The sequence below is a fragment of the Poecilia formosa genome, unplaced genomic scaffold (genome assembly GCF_000485575.1).
Source record: "Poecilia formosa unplaced genomic scaffold, Poecilia_formosa-5.1.2 Scaffold111, whole genome shotgun sequence".
Lineage (NCBI taxonomy): Eukaryota > Metazoa > Chordata > Actinopteri > Cyprinodontiformes > Poeciliidae > Poecilia > Poecilia formosa.
In genome coordinates, this window is record NW_006800050.1 from 1663007 (window position 1) to 1683664 (window position 20658).

A 20658-nucleotide genomic window follows, 5' to 3' on the forward strand; every position below is an offset into this window, starting at 1 on the left:
ATAAATTCATCTATTAAACATATTTAGACTAATTTTAACATTTAAAAAAAATCCTCTGGTCGTTTTCAGGTAGAGCTGAAATTCTGCTACTTTTGCTAATTTTGTGCATCATTCACCTTTAGTGCTGATGCAGGTTTGTATCAATTAATAAATCAATGTGTACTTGTGTAGCACTCCACAACAAAGTGACCAATGTGCTTCATAGGTAAAATAAGCAATAAAATAGGTAAAATAACAGGTAGAATAATAAGAATTTAAAAATACGGGATAAAACAAAACTAACACAAAAACAATCCAATTAAGTGAGTTTATTTATAAGGCTTGGCGCCACCTAGGGGTTGGTCAACCAGATTTGCATGATCTCTTTTATGAAGACATGGAGATATGATTTATTTATTTATTCTTTACAACAAACTCCTGACAAAAAGTTTTCTAAACCTTTTGGAGACTTTTTATGCGGCCAGCGTACTGTAGCTGACAAATAATGACAAAAAATGTTTTAATAAATTTTAAATGCTTAAAATGTTGTTTTAATATTTGACTTCGTAACGAGTAACGCTCAAATTAAATGTTAAAGATAGGCTTGGGTGGTCTGCAGCATGATGTGGATTTGTGAATGTTGCCCATAGAAACTGAGCGTGAATTCACCAGTTGCACGCACCGCCCGCGGGCGGGCCTCTGCGTGGTGACGTTTCCAAAAAGCGGGCCGGACTCAGTCAGAACTCAGATGATGGGGGATTATTCGGCGGTGCGGTGGATTTGGTTACTGTGCAGCGTTGCTTGCAGGGTTGACATCGCGATGAGCGCGCCGTCGTAGCTTGGCAGAGGGTGGCTGCGCACAGCATGGGCACCGGGGACTACATCTGCGTGACCCTGCGTGGTGGCGCACCGTGGGGGTTCATCCTAAGACAGGGAGAGGGGGATATTTACAGACCTTTACTCGCTTCCCAGGTATCTATCTATTCTTTTTTTGTTTGTTTTTGTTTTTTGTTTTTCTTTTTATAAAATAACCTTAGTGTATTACCAGGTAGTACCTGTTAAGAAATAGCAATGGAAAAATATTGCTAACTACTTATTGAAGATCTGTGTGGTGAAACTTTTTTTTATTGGGTGCATTTTTGTGTGCTTTGGCCATGTTTTGGTGAGAGATTCCTCAGCATCCTTATATGGTCAAGGCCAAAGAGAGAGTCAGGGCAGTGTGATTTTTCATGGGTTTGCAGAGGCTCTTGGGAGAAAACAAGGCATTATTCAGGATATGAACTAACCTGGGCAAGAGAAATGTGTGTGTGTGAGCATCATGCATGGATGCAGATGAACTAAAAGTGATGAAGGTAGAGCTGAAACCTTTCCAAAAACATGAAGGTGCAGTTAATAAGAAGGAGGGAATAAACATAGCATTGTGGTTTGCTGTATGTTAAGCATTAACACTTTTTTAATGTGCAACAGACTTAAAAATAAATAAAATAAAACCATGACCTAAGATTTTCATGGTATGATAACGTTCAGTTTCATACACACAGGTCAAACACAAAGGTCTAAAACAAATGCTTAGCACGATCTAATTGGCCATTTGTGGGGGGGGTTTTGTGACCAGAAGCATTTCCAAACACCCAAGTAGGTCTTTTGTCAAAACAAGAGAAACATTATAGCACTCTTTCAGCCAGCTAAGCAGCAGAGTACAGCAACAATTGGGAGAGGTGCATCACTACTGATCTATGTTTTAAAAAGCCAGAAAAACCTCCACACATTCTGGTACTCTCTGTCAGACCATAAAGGGACTTTAAGTAGTAGAAACAGTATGATAGAAAGTCTTAGGGGTTTTAAGGCTGGAACTTTTAAAGTGCCTTATACACCTTTGTACCAGTGTCTGAGCTGTGGTTTTAGCTTCCACAGCTTCACTGTCTGTGTTTTCACAGCTAGCTTAAACAATGTTGAGCTAGAAATATGAAGCAAAATTTTTCGCAATTTTGAAATGGTAACTGTTTACAATCTTGCTATATCTTTAAACAGGTAACTATAAGTAACATTTTTGTTTCTGCACCTTTACTCTCCATATTTTTCATGAGTAAGAAGGCTTTCAGATGGTCAGATTGGTATTTCCTGCATTTATGAGGGAAATAAAAGAAAAATATTAAATATTTTGAACTCCAGTCTTCATCTAAAACAACAAATAGCAGCACGTCGCAAGAGAATAAAAAACCTAGTCCTTTCCAAATTAATTGCTTTAGTGTTTCAGTATCTTTTAAAAAGAAAAAGAAATACATAGTACTGTGCATGCATATAACTTCTTGAAGACTGCTTTCTGATACTACAGTGCGGTCACAGTGGCAAAACCAGGTGCCTTTACCCTTGAGGAGCTGCTGTGACTCTATATGGTATTGTAATGCAAGCTGCAGTGATCACTCATCAACTCGTTGTCAAAATACTGAAGATGTAAATGTTTTTGTTAAACTGCATTCCTTGCAACATCAAAGCTCTAGTTGAAAGAAAAGCCTTAGAGACTTAAAAATAAAAAGTACCAGGGATTATTTTTAGTGACAGATGAACATGCAATAATCAAATCATGATGTTTGTTTCTGACTTTCATTAAGAGTTTTCTGCCATTTAAGGTAGCATGTTCATATTTCTCCTTGGGAAACAGTCTATTTTGCAGGCACTCAGATCTCTAAGCAACACATAAACAATGTTCAGAAGAAAAGGCTGTATTTTTTCAACAGATTTTGGATATGTATACTCCAAAGGTAACCAAAAGATTATGAAAACATAATCTCAGGAAAAATTATCTAAAACATTTACAAATCATTTAATTTACGCCCATAAGTCAACACATTCTGTACTCAGTCTCTTAAAATGCTGTGCCAAACACAGGGCCCCATACGGGGACAAAACTTACTATTCCGAAAAGCTTATTTAAGTTTTATTTCCCCACTTAAATATTATGGTCCACTCTTGGCGCTAAACACTGGGCTTGACGTCATCGGTTTGCTTGTTGTCTGGGGAGATCAGTCTAAATCATCTGGAAGCCAGGACTCTATTGAGCTTTTATTTTTAGTGGAAAGGACAAAAAGCCAGATCAGTAACCTAGGAGAAATATCATAAAGTACAGATTCTGCTGTGTTTGATCAAATTCTGCTGAATTCAGTGGGAGCTGCGTTTTGTTTTGTTTGCTCAGACTCACTGAATTCTCAGAGCTGTGGAGAGGAGTGTAAGTGCATGACTTCTTAATTCTCCTTTCCTTATAAGGGAGGTTGTATTTTTCTTCTTATTGTGAGTCCTGGCTCCAAGTAGGAAGCTGATGAGGTCACTTTTTTTTTAAAGCTACAGAAACACCAAAGTATTTAAAACGAGATCTTTAAAAAAAAAAATACTAGCCTAACAATGTTGCTGCCTAACTAGAAAGGTATTTCATCCTAGAATGGAAAGTCAACATGGAACAGATCATGTATAAAGCGAACCGTGAGACCTTAAATTTGCCAAATGAGTGTATTATTTACAATTGTGTATCTCTACAGCAAAATCATCTTCCTAACATGGATAAATGCTACTCTTTGCCTGGATTATTGAATTAAATGTGGACCAAGAGGCTTCTTGTTTTGGTTATTCAAGACATAATAGTGCACCTTACGAACCTTATTAAGCTATTAAGAAGTCAGCAAAATGCCACAGCTTCAGTCATTCGGGGGTGTTTTTCTGCTTCCCCTTAACAACTTGAACTGCACAAGTAGAGGCATTGTGCTTCTCTTCTGACAGAAAGTCATGAGACCTACATGAAAACTTTTTGTTGTTTTTTTTTTTTGTTTTGTTTTGTTTTCACGTGTAAGTAAATTAAAGTTAGGTCTCCATAGCAGCTGAATCTGAATGATGCTAGAAAACAACAACGTTTGCTCTTAGTACTCTTACAGGCATAGTTTGGCCTTGATCCAGTGAACCATGCATCATGCTGGTTTCTGCAGACATCATGCTTTCCTCCCACTGGCCCAAAAGCATACTATGTTTGTTTTAGTAACTTTAAATGACGAGGGTGAGTGTGTAAGGTTGCATATCTATGCATATCTATGTCTTTGCTCCTTGATACACTGTGTTGTGTCAACTTTGCCCAAAAACACTTTATTTAGGTTTAAGTACATGCTTTACGTAGTTAAATTACCGTATTTTTCAGACTATAAATCGCTACTTTTCCCCCATACTCTGAACAATGCAGCTTATAGCCCGATGCGGCTTTTGTGTGGATTTTTCTTCAACCACCAGGGGGCTCTTTAGCAGGAAGTGAATCGTCCGAAGTCAAAATTGGAAAAAAGAAAGTGCTAATTTTCATTTAGAACAAGCTCATGGTTCAGGCATCTGGTCAGGATGCCCCCTGGGCCCTTTGGAGGCACATCTTACTGGGAATAGATTCAAAACTCGCAGGAGGGATTATTTACCCCGTCTGGCCACGGAATGCCTTGGGATTCCCAGAATGACCAGAATGACATTGCTGCCAAGAGAGACATGTGGGGTTCCTTCCTTGATTATACGACAACGGATGGATGGGATTAGGGCTACAACAATTCATCCAATGATTCGCGTACCTCGATTATTAAAATTCCTCGAGGCAAATTATCTGTTTCAGAAATGTGTTAAATTCCGTTTTATTGTTTAGCGCCAGGTGTTCCCGCCGGAACACACATTTGTGTTGCCCTCACTTCCGCTAGTGACTTGTTGACGAACCCAAGTGCTATTAGCACAACATACGACTGAATAAACGTCCTCTCTGCCATTGACAGGTCCAGGTTTTCTTCGTTATTTGTGGGTCTAGTAGACATCCTTAAATTGACTGGCGTGATGCATGGAATACCATAGCCTTTCTTCCGGTGCTGCTGCCTAGTAGCAGGTTCGGAGCGAACGGCTGCGAAGAGCACGGCGTGTGAAGCGGATAGACGGAACACAACGAGCTGCGCTCTAGCTGATCCTTAGCGTAAGTGTAGCCCACATAGACGAAGAGGAAAATACATTTCAGAGCAAAGGAGGATGAATAACATCACACTTTTAGCTGTTTCAGAAAAAAAGAAAAACTTTTCTTTCTTTAAAATGACTCCCTACTTGGTCTGTCACATAAAACCCAGTGAAATATTTTAAAGTTTTGTGGGTAAACAAAGTAAAAGTCCCAACCAAGGAGAAAGCTGTAGCGCTTTGCAAGGTGATTTTGAATTGGAGTTTCAATCTGCCTAGTTGAAACTTGGAGAAAACGTGTTTCCTTGGCATGTGAAATCAGAACCGTCCACAAAGCCAGCCGTAAATGCGATTGTTTCTGGCAAGTCTTTAATTCTACAACAGTGGACACATCTCCCCCCTGTCATCACCAGCTGTATTTACCCGTTACATTTCCAAACAAATGACTCAGACTTAGCTTTTATGAGCAGTAAATTTCAATCAGGACAGGGAGAGGGGAAAATGGGCCTGACTGTGTATATTTGGCTTCCAAGGAGAGCAGCGACAAACATTCTCCCTCCTTTTTTGGAGTTTGGATAGGTTACGGTTAGGTTCCAGCAGTATCCATCCTCCTTGTATTGAGGTGAGAGTCCTGATGGATCGCTGCGCCGACTGCCTTTTTAGGGTCTGTTTATCCAGTTGTAAAAACTGGAGATAAAGTCAGGGGGCTCATATTAAGCCTGCTAGTTGTATAACATAACATATAAAACACTTTATTCTAGTAACCAAGCTCATGGAACTGTTTTGAAATTTCCTTATGCACCACAAAGTCCTTTGTGTTTGAGTTCGCTGTTTTTTTGTTTGTTTGTTTTTAGCAAAAATGTGAAATTCTGCATGCTAAAATCAAGTGAATAAAAAAATGGAGGCAACAATCCCAAAACAAGGAAAAAAGCAGTTTCACTTATACTATGTGCTATTCGCACGCCATCTAGTGACAAGTAAAATTTACTGCAAGTATTGATGCAACTTGTTCAAAATATAAAGAATGAGCCGTTGGTTAAGAAATACAGCCATGTCTTTCCCTGCAAGTCCTTGCACTATGCAGTAATGGTAATTATTTAAATAAAATAGTTGATGGCTACTGTACTTTTAAATGCCACTGTGCTGGATTTGTGCCCACTTAAACAAAGGAAGCCATTCATCTATCTACATACTCATTCTTGGTGTCAGCAGTTAACTTTTTTATTTTCATGTCATAACTCTTTTTTTTCACTCTTGCTTACTGTATTGAACTCTTGAGAACATTTGAGTTCATTTGAGATAAATATAAAATAATTTTAGCTGAATGAACAGGTATTGATTTATTCAAGTGTTTCCAAACCCCAATAAACCTATAAACAACTGCAGTCCTTGCACATCATACAAAATTTAAGAAGTTATGCTATTTGTAATCGGTATCCGGATATATGTATCCGGATTTGTATCATCTAATTGTGTGGTACTAATATGATCGTTTGTCTCCATATGTATGAGTGGCCTTTTGAGCTGATTTAATAGCTTGTTGCAACCTATTACAATTTCTTATTAATGAACCATGAGGTAGCAAGAACCAATTTCTAGAAAATGAGACCATCAGTCAGTGGTTTAACTGGTTAAAGAAGTGGCCTTCTAAATGGATTTCCACTATGTTGGCCTGCACAGACAGCAGGGACATCATAGTACAGATTCCAATTCCTATTTAAAAAAAAAAACTGGTCAAATAATTGAGTAGATGTAATTTTTGTGTTATCTAATTTGAATAAAATTGTTGGAAATCATATATGTTAGCCCTTAAACATGATTTTCATATATTTTCACTGGTATAATTAAGTTCCTTTGAGTACTTAGAAAAGTGCTATACAAATAAAATGTATTATTATTGTGTCAAAAGAAAAATACTAATATTTTCTTTCTGATATATAAATTTAACTATAGTAAAAGGTTCTAATATGTAATCCTACATCTGTGTCTCCTTTAGCCCTTCCTTATTTTTCCCTCATCAATGTATCTTACATCCTCTCCTCCCTTCTATATTTCTGCAACTTGGTTTGCAAAAATATAGAGAGTATTAAATTTTATTTCAGTTTTGCCCAGGTCTGGATAAGTATGAAAAAACAAAATAACAGTTGGGAAAGACATCGCTTTTCCCTTTCTGGCACCGTTCCTTGGCACCTCTGCTGCCCTTCCTTCTTTGCTCCTTCCTGCCATTCCTTGTGTCCTACCTCCATATCCTCATTCACTTTATTCCCCCTCATCCAGTAATTGAAATTTTCAAATTACATCAGGCACAAATTTATTTTGAACAGTTTTATTTTATGTTTGAAACAAGTTTAAAGAACAGATAAACTGTAAAAATCTTAAATTTTTATATACTTCTTAAGGTTTAAAACTCACATTGTTCAGAGGCAGTCTTTGACAGTGAAACAGTTGTTGTGATTGGTTGGGATGAGCGACAGCTAGCAGTTCTCACTTGTGGGTCATGTTCTCTTCCTCTGGTTGTGCCAGCTGTAACTGTGCAAGTTATGTTCATGCATGTTGAATCACTGTCAAACGTCATTTGGTTGCAGATGCATGTCAGCTGATGGTGATTTTTGTTCTCCTTGCTTTTTTTCCCTCTGCAGGTGGAAGATGGCAGTCGCGCCTACCTGGCTGGAGTCCAGGAGGATGACGAGGTGGTGTCAATCAACGGAGAACCCTGCGCTGATCTCACGCTTTTACAGGCTTTAGCACTCATCGAAACATCTACCATCACCCTGCAGTTACTTCTGAAAAGGTTGCTCAACCTTACCATAATTTGCTAAAATGAACATTTTAGCTAAAATGAATTTGCTAAAATGACTGGCAAAAATAATACTACAGTTTTTGCTGCATAAATGAAAGCATAGAGTATATTGTCAAAAGTATTCACTTATCTGTCTTCATACATACTTGTAGATGATCTTGTGTGGCATCTCATTCTTAATCCATTGGGGTTGATGTGATGTTGGCCCACCCTTTTGCACTTATGACAACTTAAACTCTTTTGAGAGGGCCCGCTACAAGACTTAGGACTGTATTTGTTGGATTTTTGCCCGTTTGTTAGGTTAGTCACTGAACATGGACAAGAAGGCTTGAAGTTTGTGCTCAAATTCATCTGTAAGGTGATGTTTCAATTTAAAATCAGGCTGTTGTCAATTTCTTCACCCTGGCTCATTCGTTGTGTTGTAAGAGTCATTTCCAAACTGTTCTCAGTCAGTTTGAGACGACTGAAATGCCCCGACTTGTTCATTGGTTTGCCGCAAACAGAGGCGTGATTCATCTTTCCCGAAAACACATAATTAGTGGTTTGGCTAACAAAATAATAATATGCGTTTGTGTAAACTATCACCTTTCATTATAAACTTTTCAAAATACAATCTTCGGTGAGTCTGAAGAGACTCATTAAAGACTAAGTGAGCTTTAATTAGCTTTCAAACTGCCTACGCGTAAGAACATATTTTGAATTTGCACATAATACACCTCGACCATTAGTGATCAAAATTATTGTTCAAGAAGGGTCAGTCTTACTTCTTAGGGTGATGGCATGGAGGCCCTCCAACCACAAATAATTAGAGCTCAACATTGAAGAAAATACTTTTGAAAGTTCTCTTGCTGAGTTAGAATTGGACCTTATGTTACACAGTGGTCTTTACACTGACTGGTCAAATAGTTTGTAGTGGCACTGGACACACTAACTTGACAGTACACTTAAACTTAGACATGTACTCAAATTATTATGGCTAATCTGTGTAAAACACCAATGGATTTGTATTCATGTTACTATTTTTTCCTTTCTATTTATGTTGTGTATGCACAGTGTAACACCCCTTATAAGGGAGCTGTGGACTTTTTACGTCTAGTTATATAAAATACATAAAGATATTGCCCTCTGTTTTATTTATAGATACGATCTGGTCTGTTTAAAGTCCCATTGTCTGGAATTCACTGACCCCAGTATGATAATGACATTTTTTAATGCTCTTCACACAGCCCCTTTAAAGTGGAAATGAGTGCCAGTGATGTGTAAATGTAATTACGTTTCACTTTATGGCTCTGACATTTTGGTTAAGGTTCAGACTGAGGATTTGGTCGACTTTATTGCTTCAACCATTTATAACTTGCGACTTATTGCTTATGTCAAAGTTCATGCATTTACATTTAAATGCTATTTTTTTTTAGATATTCTTCTGTCTTTTACAAATAAGAACATAGATTAAATTATTCAAATAGCTTCAGCCCTAATCTGAAGAGTAAAGGGTTTTTTTTCCCATTTAGTTTTCAACACATTTTTTTCCCCATTTTAATTTATTCTTGTCATAAAATTAAATTACCCTCTATTTTAACTTTTTTTTAAAAAACCTATCCAGCCTATTTTGTTTTGCAATACGTTTAATTGCTATAGAATAATGCAACAAAATACAACAATGGGACTCATGTCAAACCCCAATATTTGCTCTGCTCCACTCTAGTCGTCAAATATGTAATTTAATAAAAGTAAATAAGTCCAAATTTCAACCCAGAGTCTCAGATTTGGAGTCATGAAAGTACTTACAGGTACAGCTTTGTATGATGACTAAATTGAAGTATATCCCATAACCAGGATCTCATCTATAGTGATTGTGTGGTATAATTTAGTGAAATGTAACAGTGCATTCACGAAGAACAAATCAAACATAACAAAAATACTCTTTATGTTATGTTATTTTCATTAATGTTCTCCCTTTTTCCTTTCAAAGATGCAATTTCCTCCCCCCTGGAGACAGCGACTCAGAAGGGACGTCCCTTGGTGAGAACGTCTCTTCAGATGAGAATTTAAAAAGCACCACCCTCCACATCATTTCCCCAAAGTCTGAAATCCCAAGGGAGGTCCACATATCTGATCCCCAAGGTAAGGTGCTCTATCGGGAGCTGGACAGCGACACAGAAGCTCTCCCCAGAGGTAAATTGTCAGATGACTTGGGAGGCCATGAGCTGGCTTTTACACACAACAAGGAAGTGCGACGATGCTGTTCCACAGGAGAGTTTGTGGAGCTTCAGGTGTCCCTGTCTGATCAAACCTTGGCGTATGGGGGCTGCACCTCTCTCGGGAGTGCTCGAGGGATTGAAGGGGACTTCTCAGCAATCGACCCCGTTCACACCACCTCGTCCCACCATGCACAATGCCCCGTTAGAGAGCCGCTCGGTCAGCATGGCGTGGTGGTCCGCGCTCCCACTGTGGAGGGCACTTTGCAGCCGCCAGATGCATCAGGAACGGGGAGGAGCACTCTTAGCGTGGGTGGCCCCACGACCACCGAAAACACTGGGTCGCAAAGTGAAGAGGAGGAAGGAGGGGGACCCAGTCAGCCTGTTCCTGCGTCTTTCACTGTCTCATTCGAAATTCCATCGGACAAGGCAACTCTAGCAGAAGAGCAAGAAGACTCCGAATCAGAAGGGGATCAAGAAAAACCCAACAAGCATCGGGCAAAGCACGCAAGTAAGTAACTTTGAAGAAACTCTTTTCTTTTTATACCAGGAAGTATTACATCACTAAACTGTGTTTGTTAACATGTGTGCGTTCCATAGACTGATGCGCTGTGTGTAAGCCTTAAAATAGGATGTCTTTTACTGCTCACGGAGGAGGGAGCTCATTCCTTTCAATTAAAGCAGATACGACAAAAGCAGAAAGGATATTTTTAAGAAGCATAACATAAACTGTTAAACTTTCATAAATGAAAAAAAAAAAAAAGATTACATGTGACTCCGGTAACTTTTTCATAAACTTTATGAGGGCAAAATACATATAGTGAGGAGCTCTTCTGAGCTGTGTAAAAGACAGAAATATCACAAGAGCACACTGATGATGCCTGCAGAAGTGGCTCTTTGACAGACACCAGCATGTGTCCCCTTCATCTGTTACCTGATCTTTTCAAACTGGGTGCTTTAACAGGGCTGAAAAAGTGCGGGTGTCGTTCACTCTCGTTGTCTTCTCCACCCTCTGGTTTCTCCTGCGTGAGCATTAAGAAGTAAGACTGTTTGATTTATTTTGTAGGAATAACTTTTCACTGTCAGTTGTTGCATTGGTCATATGGTGTAAGTTGTTTGAACAAGTGTCAGAAGACTAAACAAAAAAGGAGCTACTTTAAAGTTACAAGTAGCTACTTCTAAGGATGATCAGACTTAAATTTACTGCATGCAAGTTATTTTTGTGGTTCATATTTTTGGCTTGTTTGTCCGAATGGTTAATTTGATGTATGGGGTTGAATGATTAGTGAGTGAACCAATAAAAACATTAAATATGGGTCAGGAAATGTTACTGTTTTTTTCATATATTAATATTTTCTTATCACAAGCAGAAAATTTTGTCTGAAATAAGAATATAAGCCATGATCATCCAAATGAAAAAGTTAGCTTATTTTATAGTTCATTGCATGTTTAAATAAGTTCAATCATATTGTAAGAAAACACTTTCAATTTTTAAAATATAAACCTTGTCCCATAATTTGAAGTCTTCTCTGGAGCGCTGCTTGTGCTTCCAAGCTCATGTTGCACTTTGTCATGCTATCGCTTAAATTACTCTCTCCTGTGTCCCAGTTTTTAATAATTGTTTTCTTAGCTTTCCATGTACTTTGGAGGTTCCAAATGATTGCACAATAAAAGTAATATTTTGTCTCCCTGCCTGGATTTAGGTTTGGTACGTTCCCAAAATACTTTTGGGAACTTTTTCTATGTAAGACTTTTTATGTAATCTCTGATTTTTTTTTTGTTTTTTGCTACACTTCTGGGGTTTTTTTTATATTTCTTGTAAGTGATTAATAGCTTTATACTGCGATTTAATCTACTCAAAAGACAAATCTTTATATTTCATTTGGCAATGTAATTGTCCTTTTTGCGGAACCTTTTCTGAACACAGGTCTGCTTTTTTTATTTTCTACACAGGGCTCAGACGTAACGAGAGTCTGTCAGAGAAACAGGTGAAGGAGGCCAAATCCAAATGTAAACGTATAGCTCTCCTTCTGTCGGCCGCTCCTTCAAACCCCAACAATAAGGGGGTGTTGATGTTCAAGAAACATCGTCAGAGGGCCAAGAAATACACGCTTGTAAGCTACGGCACGGGAGAGGACGAACCAGACTTCAGTGACGAAGAAGACGACGTGAACGACGACGATAAGCAAGAAATCCCACCTGGTGAAATTAGCTTTGAAGCTGCTATCGATTGTGAATCAAACAGGCCTTTTCTTTTGAATGTTCCAGGTAGTAAAGGTGTGCTAACTTTTAAGTTAGGGAAGAGTCTTGTTGAAATTAACAACAACTTGAACAACCAAGCTGAGATGGAATGTTTCCCTGAAACCAAAGGCAAGGGTGCAGCGATGTTTGCTCAAAGGCGTCAGAGGATGGATGAGATTACGGCTGAACATGAGGAACTCCGGCGTCAAGGACTACCCGTGGAAGCAGTGCAAGAGTTGGAGAAGAAAGTAACGGGGCAGTCCTATATCCAGTCCGCAACAGAGGGTCATGGTTACTTGGATGTGAATATGCACCAACAAAACCAACAGCAGTACCAGCAGTATCAGGAGCAACAGTATTATGAGCAACAACAAAACTACCAACAGCAGCAACAGTATCAACAATATCAGCAGCAGCAGTATGAGCAACAATACAAGCAACAGCAACTCTATCAGCAGCAGCAGCAATATCATCAAGAGCACCAGCAAATACAGCAGTATTCTACAAATATCAATGGCACAATCCAGCATCAAACTAATGAAATTCAGAGTTCTTTCAACAATCGTACTGCAAAGCCTTTCACAACAGAAAACATGGTGGCAACACCTTATTCTCATGGAGCAAGTGGGACCAGTCAAGATTCTGTTGGCCAAGGAGAGCAGATAGCTTCCCGTGACGAGCGCATTTCTACTCCTGCAATTAGGACAGGCCTCCTGTCGGACTCTAGGAGAAAGAGTACCGGCAAGCCTATGTTTACTTTTAAAGAAGCCCCAAAAGTATCACCTAACCCTGCATTGCTGAACCTTCTCAATAGAAGTGACAAAAAAGGTTTTGAGTCTGGTCCTGAAGAAGACTATCTTAGCCTTGGGGCGGAAGCTTGCAATTTCCTCCAGTCCCAAAGACTTAAACCTAAGATTCCTCCACCAGTTGCGCCAAAGCCTTTGATCAACCCCAACTCTCCTCCTTGGTCTGCTCAGATAGAAGCAGCCAACCAGGACATGCCTCAGTGTGCTGAAAATAGTCTGTCCACACCTGCTGCAGCCCCCACCACAGAAACTGCCCCTGCTCCAGAACTAGAGCCAGCTCCTGCACCTGCCCCTGAGCCCTCTACCCTTCCTTCCCCTGAGGAAACCACTGCCAATCCCACCCCAGCCGAGCAGCATTCATGGACTCTCCCTGATCCAGAGTCTCAACAGCAGCCTGCACAAGTGACATCTCAAGAGACACATGGCCAGGTGATTTCTGCTCAGCATTGCGAGTCCTCTCAAATGGCCACCTGGGGTTCAGTACAGGTACAAGCACATCAACAGTCAGCTGCTTGTTCATGGCAATCAGCCCAAGTGCAACCTCAGAACCCACCTCCAAGTCAGTCCCCACCACAGCCACCATGGGTAACACGTCAGTCTCCTCAAAGCCAAACGCAGATTCAACTAAGCTCAAATACTTGGACGCCTCAGGGGCAACCATCCTGGACTCCGCATGAAGAGCAAGCACAACCTCAGACAAATGCTCAACCATCCTGGGCCCAACCTCAAGAGCAGCTTCAGTCCCATCCGCAGGTTCAGCCACCATGGACACTCATGAAGGAGAAGCAACACTTGCAGCAAAAACAGGCATCCTGGAGTCAAGCCCAAGAACCAGTACAGACACAACCCCAGAATCAATGGATGCAGGCCCCCCATACAGATTCTCAACAGCAGCTGCCATGGGTTCAACAACCTCAGCAAAAACCTCAAGTACAACCACCATGGGTTCAACAGGTTCAGCCAGAAATACAACCACAACCCCCTTGGGTTCAACAAGTTCAACCAGAAACACAACCACAACCATCTTGGGGACAACAGCAACATCATCAGGCATTCCCTCAAGCATGGGCAAATGCCCAAGTTCCAGGTCAACCTCAACCACCCTGGGTCTCAACTCAACCTCAACCGCAACCTCCTGCCAATCCATGGCCACAATCGCAAACACAAGCCCAAACTCAGCCACCATGGATGAATGCAGCTCAAGTACAACCTCAAGCACAGGCTCAAGTTAATCTGAATCCATGGGCACCAGTTCCTGCACATACTCCACCTCAGACATCATGGGCTCCACAAACTCCAGAACATGGTGGTGATCAACCTATAAATTCATGGGCTCAGGACCAAAGTCAGGCCCAACATCAGCCACCCTGGGTTCAATCAGTTCCTTCACCGCCCACACCCCAGTCCAACTGGCAACAGTCCCTTTCAAATACATCTCAACAACCACAACTCAATACATGGCCATCAGCTCAAGCCCAGCCTCCAACACCAGTTAATGACTGGAGACCACAGCTACAGCAATCATCTTTGAATGTTCCATTGTCTACAGTAAACACCCAACCTTCTCCTAAACCATGGCATCCACCACAAAACCAGACTCCTCCTCCTCCACCACGACGAATGTTCTCTTATACTGTTGGTCAAAAAGCTGCATCGCCAGTCAACCCCATGGCCACCGTCTTAAATCCTAAATTGTCCCCGGGTCCAGCTTTTGAGATGCCAGTGGTCAAAGGAAAAGGAGCTGACATGTTTGCTAAGAGGCAGTCTCGCATGGAGAAGTTTGTTGTGGACTCTGAGACTGTGGAAGCCAACAAAGCAAGTCGTTCAACATCGCCAGCTGCATCCTTACCAAATGAATGGAAGTATACACCCAATGTACGTGCTCCGCCTCCCAGGGCTTACAATCCTATTCAATCTCCTTTTTATCCCCCAGCAGCAACAAAACAGCCCCCTGCAAGTAGTCCTTCAATCAAAGCAAAGAAAAAAGACCAGGAGAAACGAGCACCTGCCACTAAACCACTGAATGTTATTGACGTCATGAAGCATCAACCATATAAACTAGATTCTTCACTCTTTATCTTTGGTACAGGAGCAGAGGCTGCTAAGCCTCCTGTACCAAAGCCCAGCTCATCTCCTCACTCACTTCTTGACAGCCAAACAATTAGATATGAGCAAATGGCTCCAGCTCAACAAGCTGGACCATTTACTCCTCCATATCCCCAACAAGGCTATGGGATACCCATGCAGCCTGTAATGCATGATCCCCACCATCAGCAAGCCCAAGGTAATGTTTATCCTTATCAGCCATCTCCGGGTAGTCCATACCAACAAGAATATAACCAGCAGTATCTGCAGGCTGTTCCACCAACTTATCATCCCCAAGCCCCTCAGCCTTTAAACCAACCCTACCAACAGGCTGCTTACCAGCCAGCCAGCAGCCCTCCCTATCTGGCAACTCCCTCAGTACCTTACAAAGCACCGCCTACTAATAACTACATAGCCCCGAGTTTACCTGTGGCTGCTAGGCCTGAGTCTGTAACTGGTGGTGGTACTGGAGCTGCCCCCAAGCCTAAATTTACTGCTAACAAGAGCTCAGCGCAGGTGTGGAAGCCAACATTGGTTGAAAAAGAGTGATTCTCATAGGCAAATGGCAGGTTCATTGCCTTGTTGTGTCAAAACAGTGCACTTACAATACACTGGCCAGTGGAAGACTTAAAGCACATTGTATAAACTTGTTCAAGCAGTCAATGTCTCCGCCCTGTTGGCTTTCTGTTGTAGAACAAAGCACTTACTTCAATTAGTTCAGTAGCACATTTAAGACCTTTAGGTTACCCACAAGAGGGTCAACAAAGGTTGATGTTTTTTATGCTAAACAAATGCAGTTTTGTGCAAATCTAACGTGATGATGTTAGGAATGTAGGGGAGTATTTTGGTCAGAATAGGAAGCAAGCAAGAAGGAGGGGTCAGAAGTGAATGGTGTGTGGACTGAGAGAAAGGTTTAAGTTAGAAGTTCAGCAATATGATACTGCTGAACTTTATATAGTAAACTCATAAAAGTGTTTTAAAAGAAAATCAAATGTAAAAAAAAAATGGTAAAATTAAGCCGTTGAAGGAATGGTGCAGCGGGAGAAAGGTATGGTTGTATCATCAATAAAGTCAAGTAATGACATTGGCTAGCAACTTTACTTATGTAGGTTGTTAAGCTATTGAGACACAAAAACTATTTGTGATAATTAAAAAAAGATTGCTTAAAATAACTTAAAAAGATTATTAATTCGGGGGTGGGGAGGTTGTGTTTCTGTATTTTTATTTTATGTTTTTTTTCTTTTTTTTTTCTTTCCATGTCTCCTTCTTAGGCAGAATGGTGTTATTTTAAACTCCTTACCAGCTGTTGCGTCATGTTAGATGCTATATTTAAAGTGCCTTAAGAGAAGTCCAGTTCTGAGGTCCACATACTATTGTAGGCTTAGATTTCAGCTCAGGCAACTGAAAGCTACTATCATTCAAACTTTCACATGTCTGCGTTGGTGCATCTTTATCTTTTCAACAATATAATGTGGTTGCATGAGAATTCATTTTCAAAATGGAATTAATAATGGTGTAAGTCTATGAGTAAAACTGAGTTAGATGTATATTTGTTACAGGGCTTCTTCTCTTGTTTTTTTTTTTTCTCTCTCTTCATTGTGCACTTTATGTATGATTCACTGCAGTGCCATTAAACTGTCTCTTTTTCGTGTTTCGTTTCCCTTTTCTACTCCTTTGGGTATTCTTTCTGTTTTACTTTCTATTCCCAACTTTTTTTTCTGATCATTTTTTCCACCTATGCTATAAAAAGCAATGAATAGTGCTATATCTTGATTTTACGCTGGCAATATCCTAAAAAAGACTTTGTCAGATACCTCTGACAACAAGCTGGTTTTGTAAAACTTATGCAAGTTTGTGCTTGAGAAGCACATTCCTGTATAATGACAACCTGATGATGCATTTATGAAGGGAATTAATAGTTGATTTCAGTATGGTCTCATTACGAGAGGAGGTCAAGTGTGTCATGCATTTTTCAAAAGATGAGCTATTTCTTTTTTAGGACTTTTACATCACATGTCTCTTCATTTTGATCTTAAAGTGTCCATGCAAGAAAGAACAAAGAAAAGAACATTTTAGGAATTTAAGTTTGGAATTGATGGGGGTTTTTTGTTTGAAAACTCTCTTGTACATCACGTTTTAATCTCTTACACATTTCCAAAATCCACTATGTTAATATTACCCAGACAGGGAGATGCAAACCCAGATATAGAGTCACTAGGCAGTTATTAATACACTCAATTGCTAGTGTAGAATAACAGCACGTCATCTTTTCACAGTCACGTGAAAAAAGATCATGCACTCTGCAAAACTTTTAAATTATGTACTATTTTTTTAATATTCTTCGTCCAAGGAGCCAGAATTTCTTATAATTTCATTTTCAAAAGAATTTATGTCCCTTGAACTTTTGCACATTTTTGTTTCACTACAACCCATAACTTTAATGTACCATATTGGAATATGATGTGACAGAGTATCATAAAGCCATATAGTGCAATTGTGAAATAGATGGAAAGTGGTGCAGTCTTTTCATATTTCCTTTATAAACAAAATCTGAAAAGTTTGGAGTCAACAACAATGTTTGTCTTTTTGCAAACAAATTTTAAAATCGCGTCATTTTCCTTTCACTTCACAATTATGTGCAATCACATATGATTCAAAGGATATACATATTTAGGCAGGCTCCTTTGTCTGGATTGAGAGTTTCCAGGCTTTCTGACAGTTTTTTGAGAGTTTTTCTTCTAACTCTGGCTTCATTTTCTAATGTTTTCACTTACTTGCCATTGTTTTCCAAACCTCATAACCTTAAGCTATGAATCATTAGGCATAAAATGATTCAAAGATCCACAAAGCCTGTGTTTTCATCACATAGCAAATAACTAAGTTAACATAATCGTAGGCGTTTGTTGTTAAAAGTAGTCTGTTACAAAGATATAGTTTGTTCCAACCTCTTGAGTTGAGAGTTCAACATATTGGAGATGTGGACTCAACCTTTAAATTTGAACATGTCTCATCAGAATGCTCAAAACAAAGACCCTAGACTTGACTTGGACTCGTGCTCTTAAGTCTTAAGCCTGGAGTCTATTGAACCTCTTTTACCTCAACCAGTAAGAATCTAACAAGGCTCTACATGACTTTGCAAAAATGTATTAATGTTCACTGTAGCATCATAATAACCACACAGAAATCTCTCGAATTAAACTCTGCATTAACTTACCTTGGATCATTTTTGAGTAAAAAACAGACCTCTGACATCTTACTCTCTTGCTGTTCAACTGTCATCACTGCAAAGACATTTACTGCTCTTCAAAATAAGACACGTTCAATATCCTATAACCAGCGAGGTGACGTTCAAAGAGCTATAGGCTGAAACTTCTCGTACATTAGATCACGGATGTCAAAATCCATTCCTAAAGGGTTCGTGTCCTGCAACTTTTTAATGTGTTTTAAGTCCAACACATCTGAATCGAATGACTGAATCAACTCATGAATTCAAACCTTCCAAAGTTCAGTTGATGACATAATTATGTGAATCAAGTGTGTTGATGCAGAGACATGCCTAAAGGATGCAGAACACCGCAACTTGACGACTAGATTTTGACATAAAGCCAAGGCTGATTTTGACTGAAGGATAATGCATTTCTCAGGGTCTGTTGCAATATCTTTGCTATTTCTTAGGCTTGACTTTCATCGCCTTTTTAACTCTTCATCAACCTTTTCTGTCTGCTTGATGAAATATTTGGTTTGGTTTCATCAGAGGTGTTTTTCTTTTTCTTTTTTTTTTCGTACTTTCACATATTTTGCTTTTCCCTTGTTCTTGAACTTTCCCAAATATGGGCTGTGCTTCTGACAGTACACAAGACTCACCAGAAGATGGCAGCACCCACCGTTTGTTTGGTTCACGTTTTCACAGACTACTGTAATCAAGGAGCCTATGAGGAGCCTATTCATCTCAGACCACCCTTCACTGTGGTGAAGGGTGGTCTGAGATGATATGCATCCCTTTGATGCATATTAATTAAAGGGCAGACAGTAGCATTAATCAGTGGAGTGCCACAATTATGAAGTCTAGCAAAACAAGTTGATTAAATGCAGTGTAAAGAGGGCCTGATCTTTAGCTGCTTGAGACATAAGGTTAGCCTATTCCGTTATGATAAAAAGGGTTATTGTAGCCTACAAGTGCTTTTAGTTTATTATTTCTGATCATGAAATACAACCCTTATGAGAAACATTTTAATAAGGACCTGCTTCGTTGCTAATGTTTTCTGAGTCAGTTTGCAGCCAAGCCCTATAAAAATATGCCTTTACTAAAATAAGCCTCTATGAATCCCTCTCTCCAGGCAACTGGCAGGGGCTACACCCTTTCTCCACCAGCCAGGGTGCCATTCACAGGCCAGAAATCGGCGTCTGCTTCTTCCTCTCCCAAGCCTCCAACCCGAGCCTTCACCAACCCCCCGGTGAGGCAGACATCCCATTTGGACAAAGGCTTCAAACCCCTCACCCCCTGGGAAGCCGCCTCCCGCCATCCCCTGGGCCTGGTAGACGAAGCCTTTGCTTTTCAAGACCTGCAGCAGGCTCTTGCCTCCAATGTCCACTTTGCTGCCCGGCGTAAAATCCTACCTGAGCCACCTGCAGAGTGGAAAGGAAGAGTCAGTTACACGACCCAACCGAAACCAGGCAGCCAGACTTGGAGCCAAAGCCACAATCAGGGCCGAGCTCCGATTCCATCGTTCGTGTCTCCGTCGAGGAGCCCTGCCTCCAGCCCGGTTGGCCTGCAAGGTTTCAGGTCACTGCCAAGGCAGTGGCAGCCTCAGAAGTACCAGAGACACTCTGTGTCTTCATCTGAGAGGCCAACGTACACGTCTGCGTACACCAGCAATACCTGGAGCTGGAGGCGGTAGAATACAGCCGAGACGTTTGGTAATGAGTGTCTCCATCCCATATCCTTTTCACCTCTTTGAACAAAACAAGCCAGTAGATGAGAGATTGTGACAGTTTAGCTTTCAAAACGATAATTTAATGTTTCACTTATTGTTTCATCAAATAAGTGACAGTGCATGCTACAGTTAAATGAGGAAAAAGGTGATCAACACAACTAGCTTATGTGAATGTAAATAAAGGATATCTGTAACATTCAGCTGGATTCTAACTAGACTGAGTCAGAGATTTCTACAACTATTGGCACCTCCTGGTTAAGATGTACACAAAATCCATAAAAAACATGTTTTGGTTGTCCTACTGTGAGCTTTGGATATTTTGTAACTCCCATAGCATCGTCCACACTGTGCTTGGTAGCCAGATATATCTGGGTGCTTTTCCAGCCTCGTTTTTCACAGTTTTGGTTCTTTTAAACTTGTCAATCATTGCTCTTCCTGTAGATGAGGGCGACTTTACATAAGAAGCTTGTTTTCTTGATCATTTTTTATTATTAAGTACACATCTATCATACTTGAATGGCATGTTCTCTTGTTTTTCCGATGTTGAAGAGTAGCAAAGAGAAAATGGGGAACTGCCATTGTTTTACATATACAATGTAGTAAAAGAAAGTGCTTGGTTTCCAGATTCTTTTCAGGTTTGCTTTTCTGTCATTTTAATATAAGAG

The 20658-nt window shown here is 40.1% G+C and overlaps 1 protein-coding gene across 3 annotated transcripts in view; it reads left to right on the plus strand.

Annotated features, from left to right (window-relative positions):
* The first annotated feature begins 730 nt into the window (after window positions 1-730).
* The window catches only part of synpo2a (synaptopodin 2a), a 24372-nt gene continuing 4444 nt past the window's right edge, over window positions 731-20658 (plus strand). Inside the window, exons 1-5 of one of the 3 annotated variants that reach the window (XM_016675251.1) lie at window positions 731-951; window positions 7569-7720; window positions 9702-10438; window positions 11881-14849; window positions 19397-19976. In XM_016675251.1, the coding sequence (XP_016530737.1) occupies window positions 844-951; window positions 7569-7720; window positions 9702-10438; window positions 11881-14849; window positions 19397-19957 (4527 nt within the window). In that variant the 5' untranslated portion in view covers window positions 731-843 and the 3' untranslated portion in view covers window positions 19958-19976. Of the gene's footprint in view, window positions 952-7568; window positions 7721-9701; window positions 10439-11880; window positions 16711-19396; window positions 20043-20658 lie in introns of those variants that run through there. The other 2 variants (XM_007559966.2, XM_007559965.2) reach the window with 2 other exon arrangements.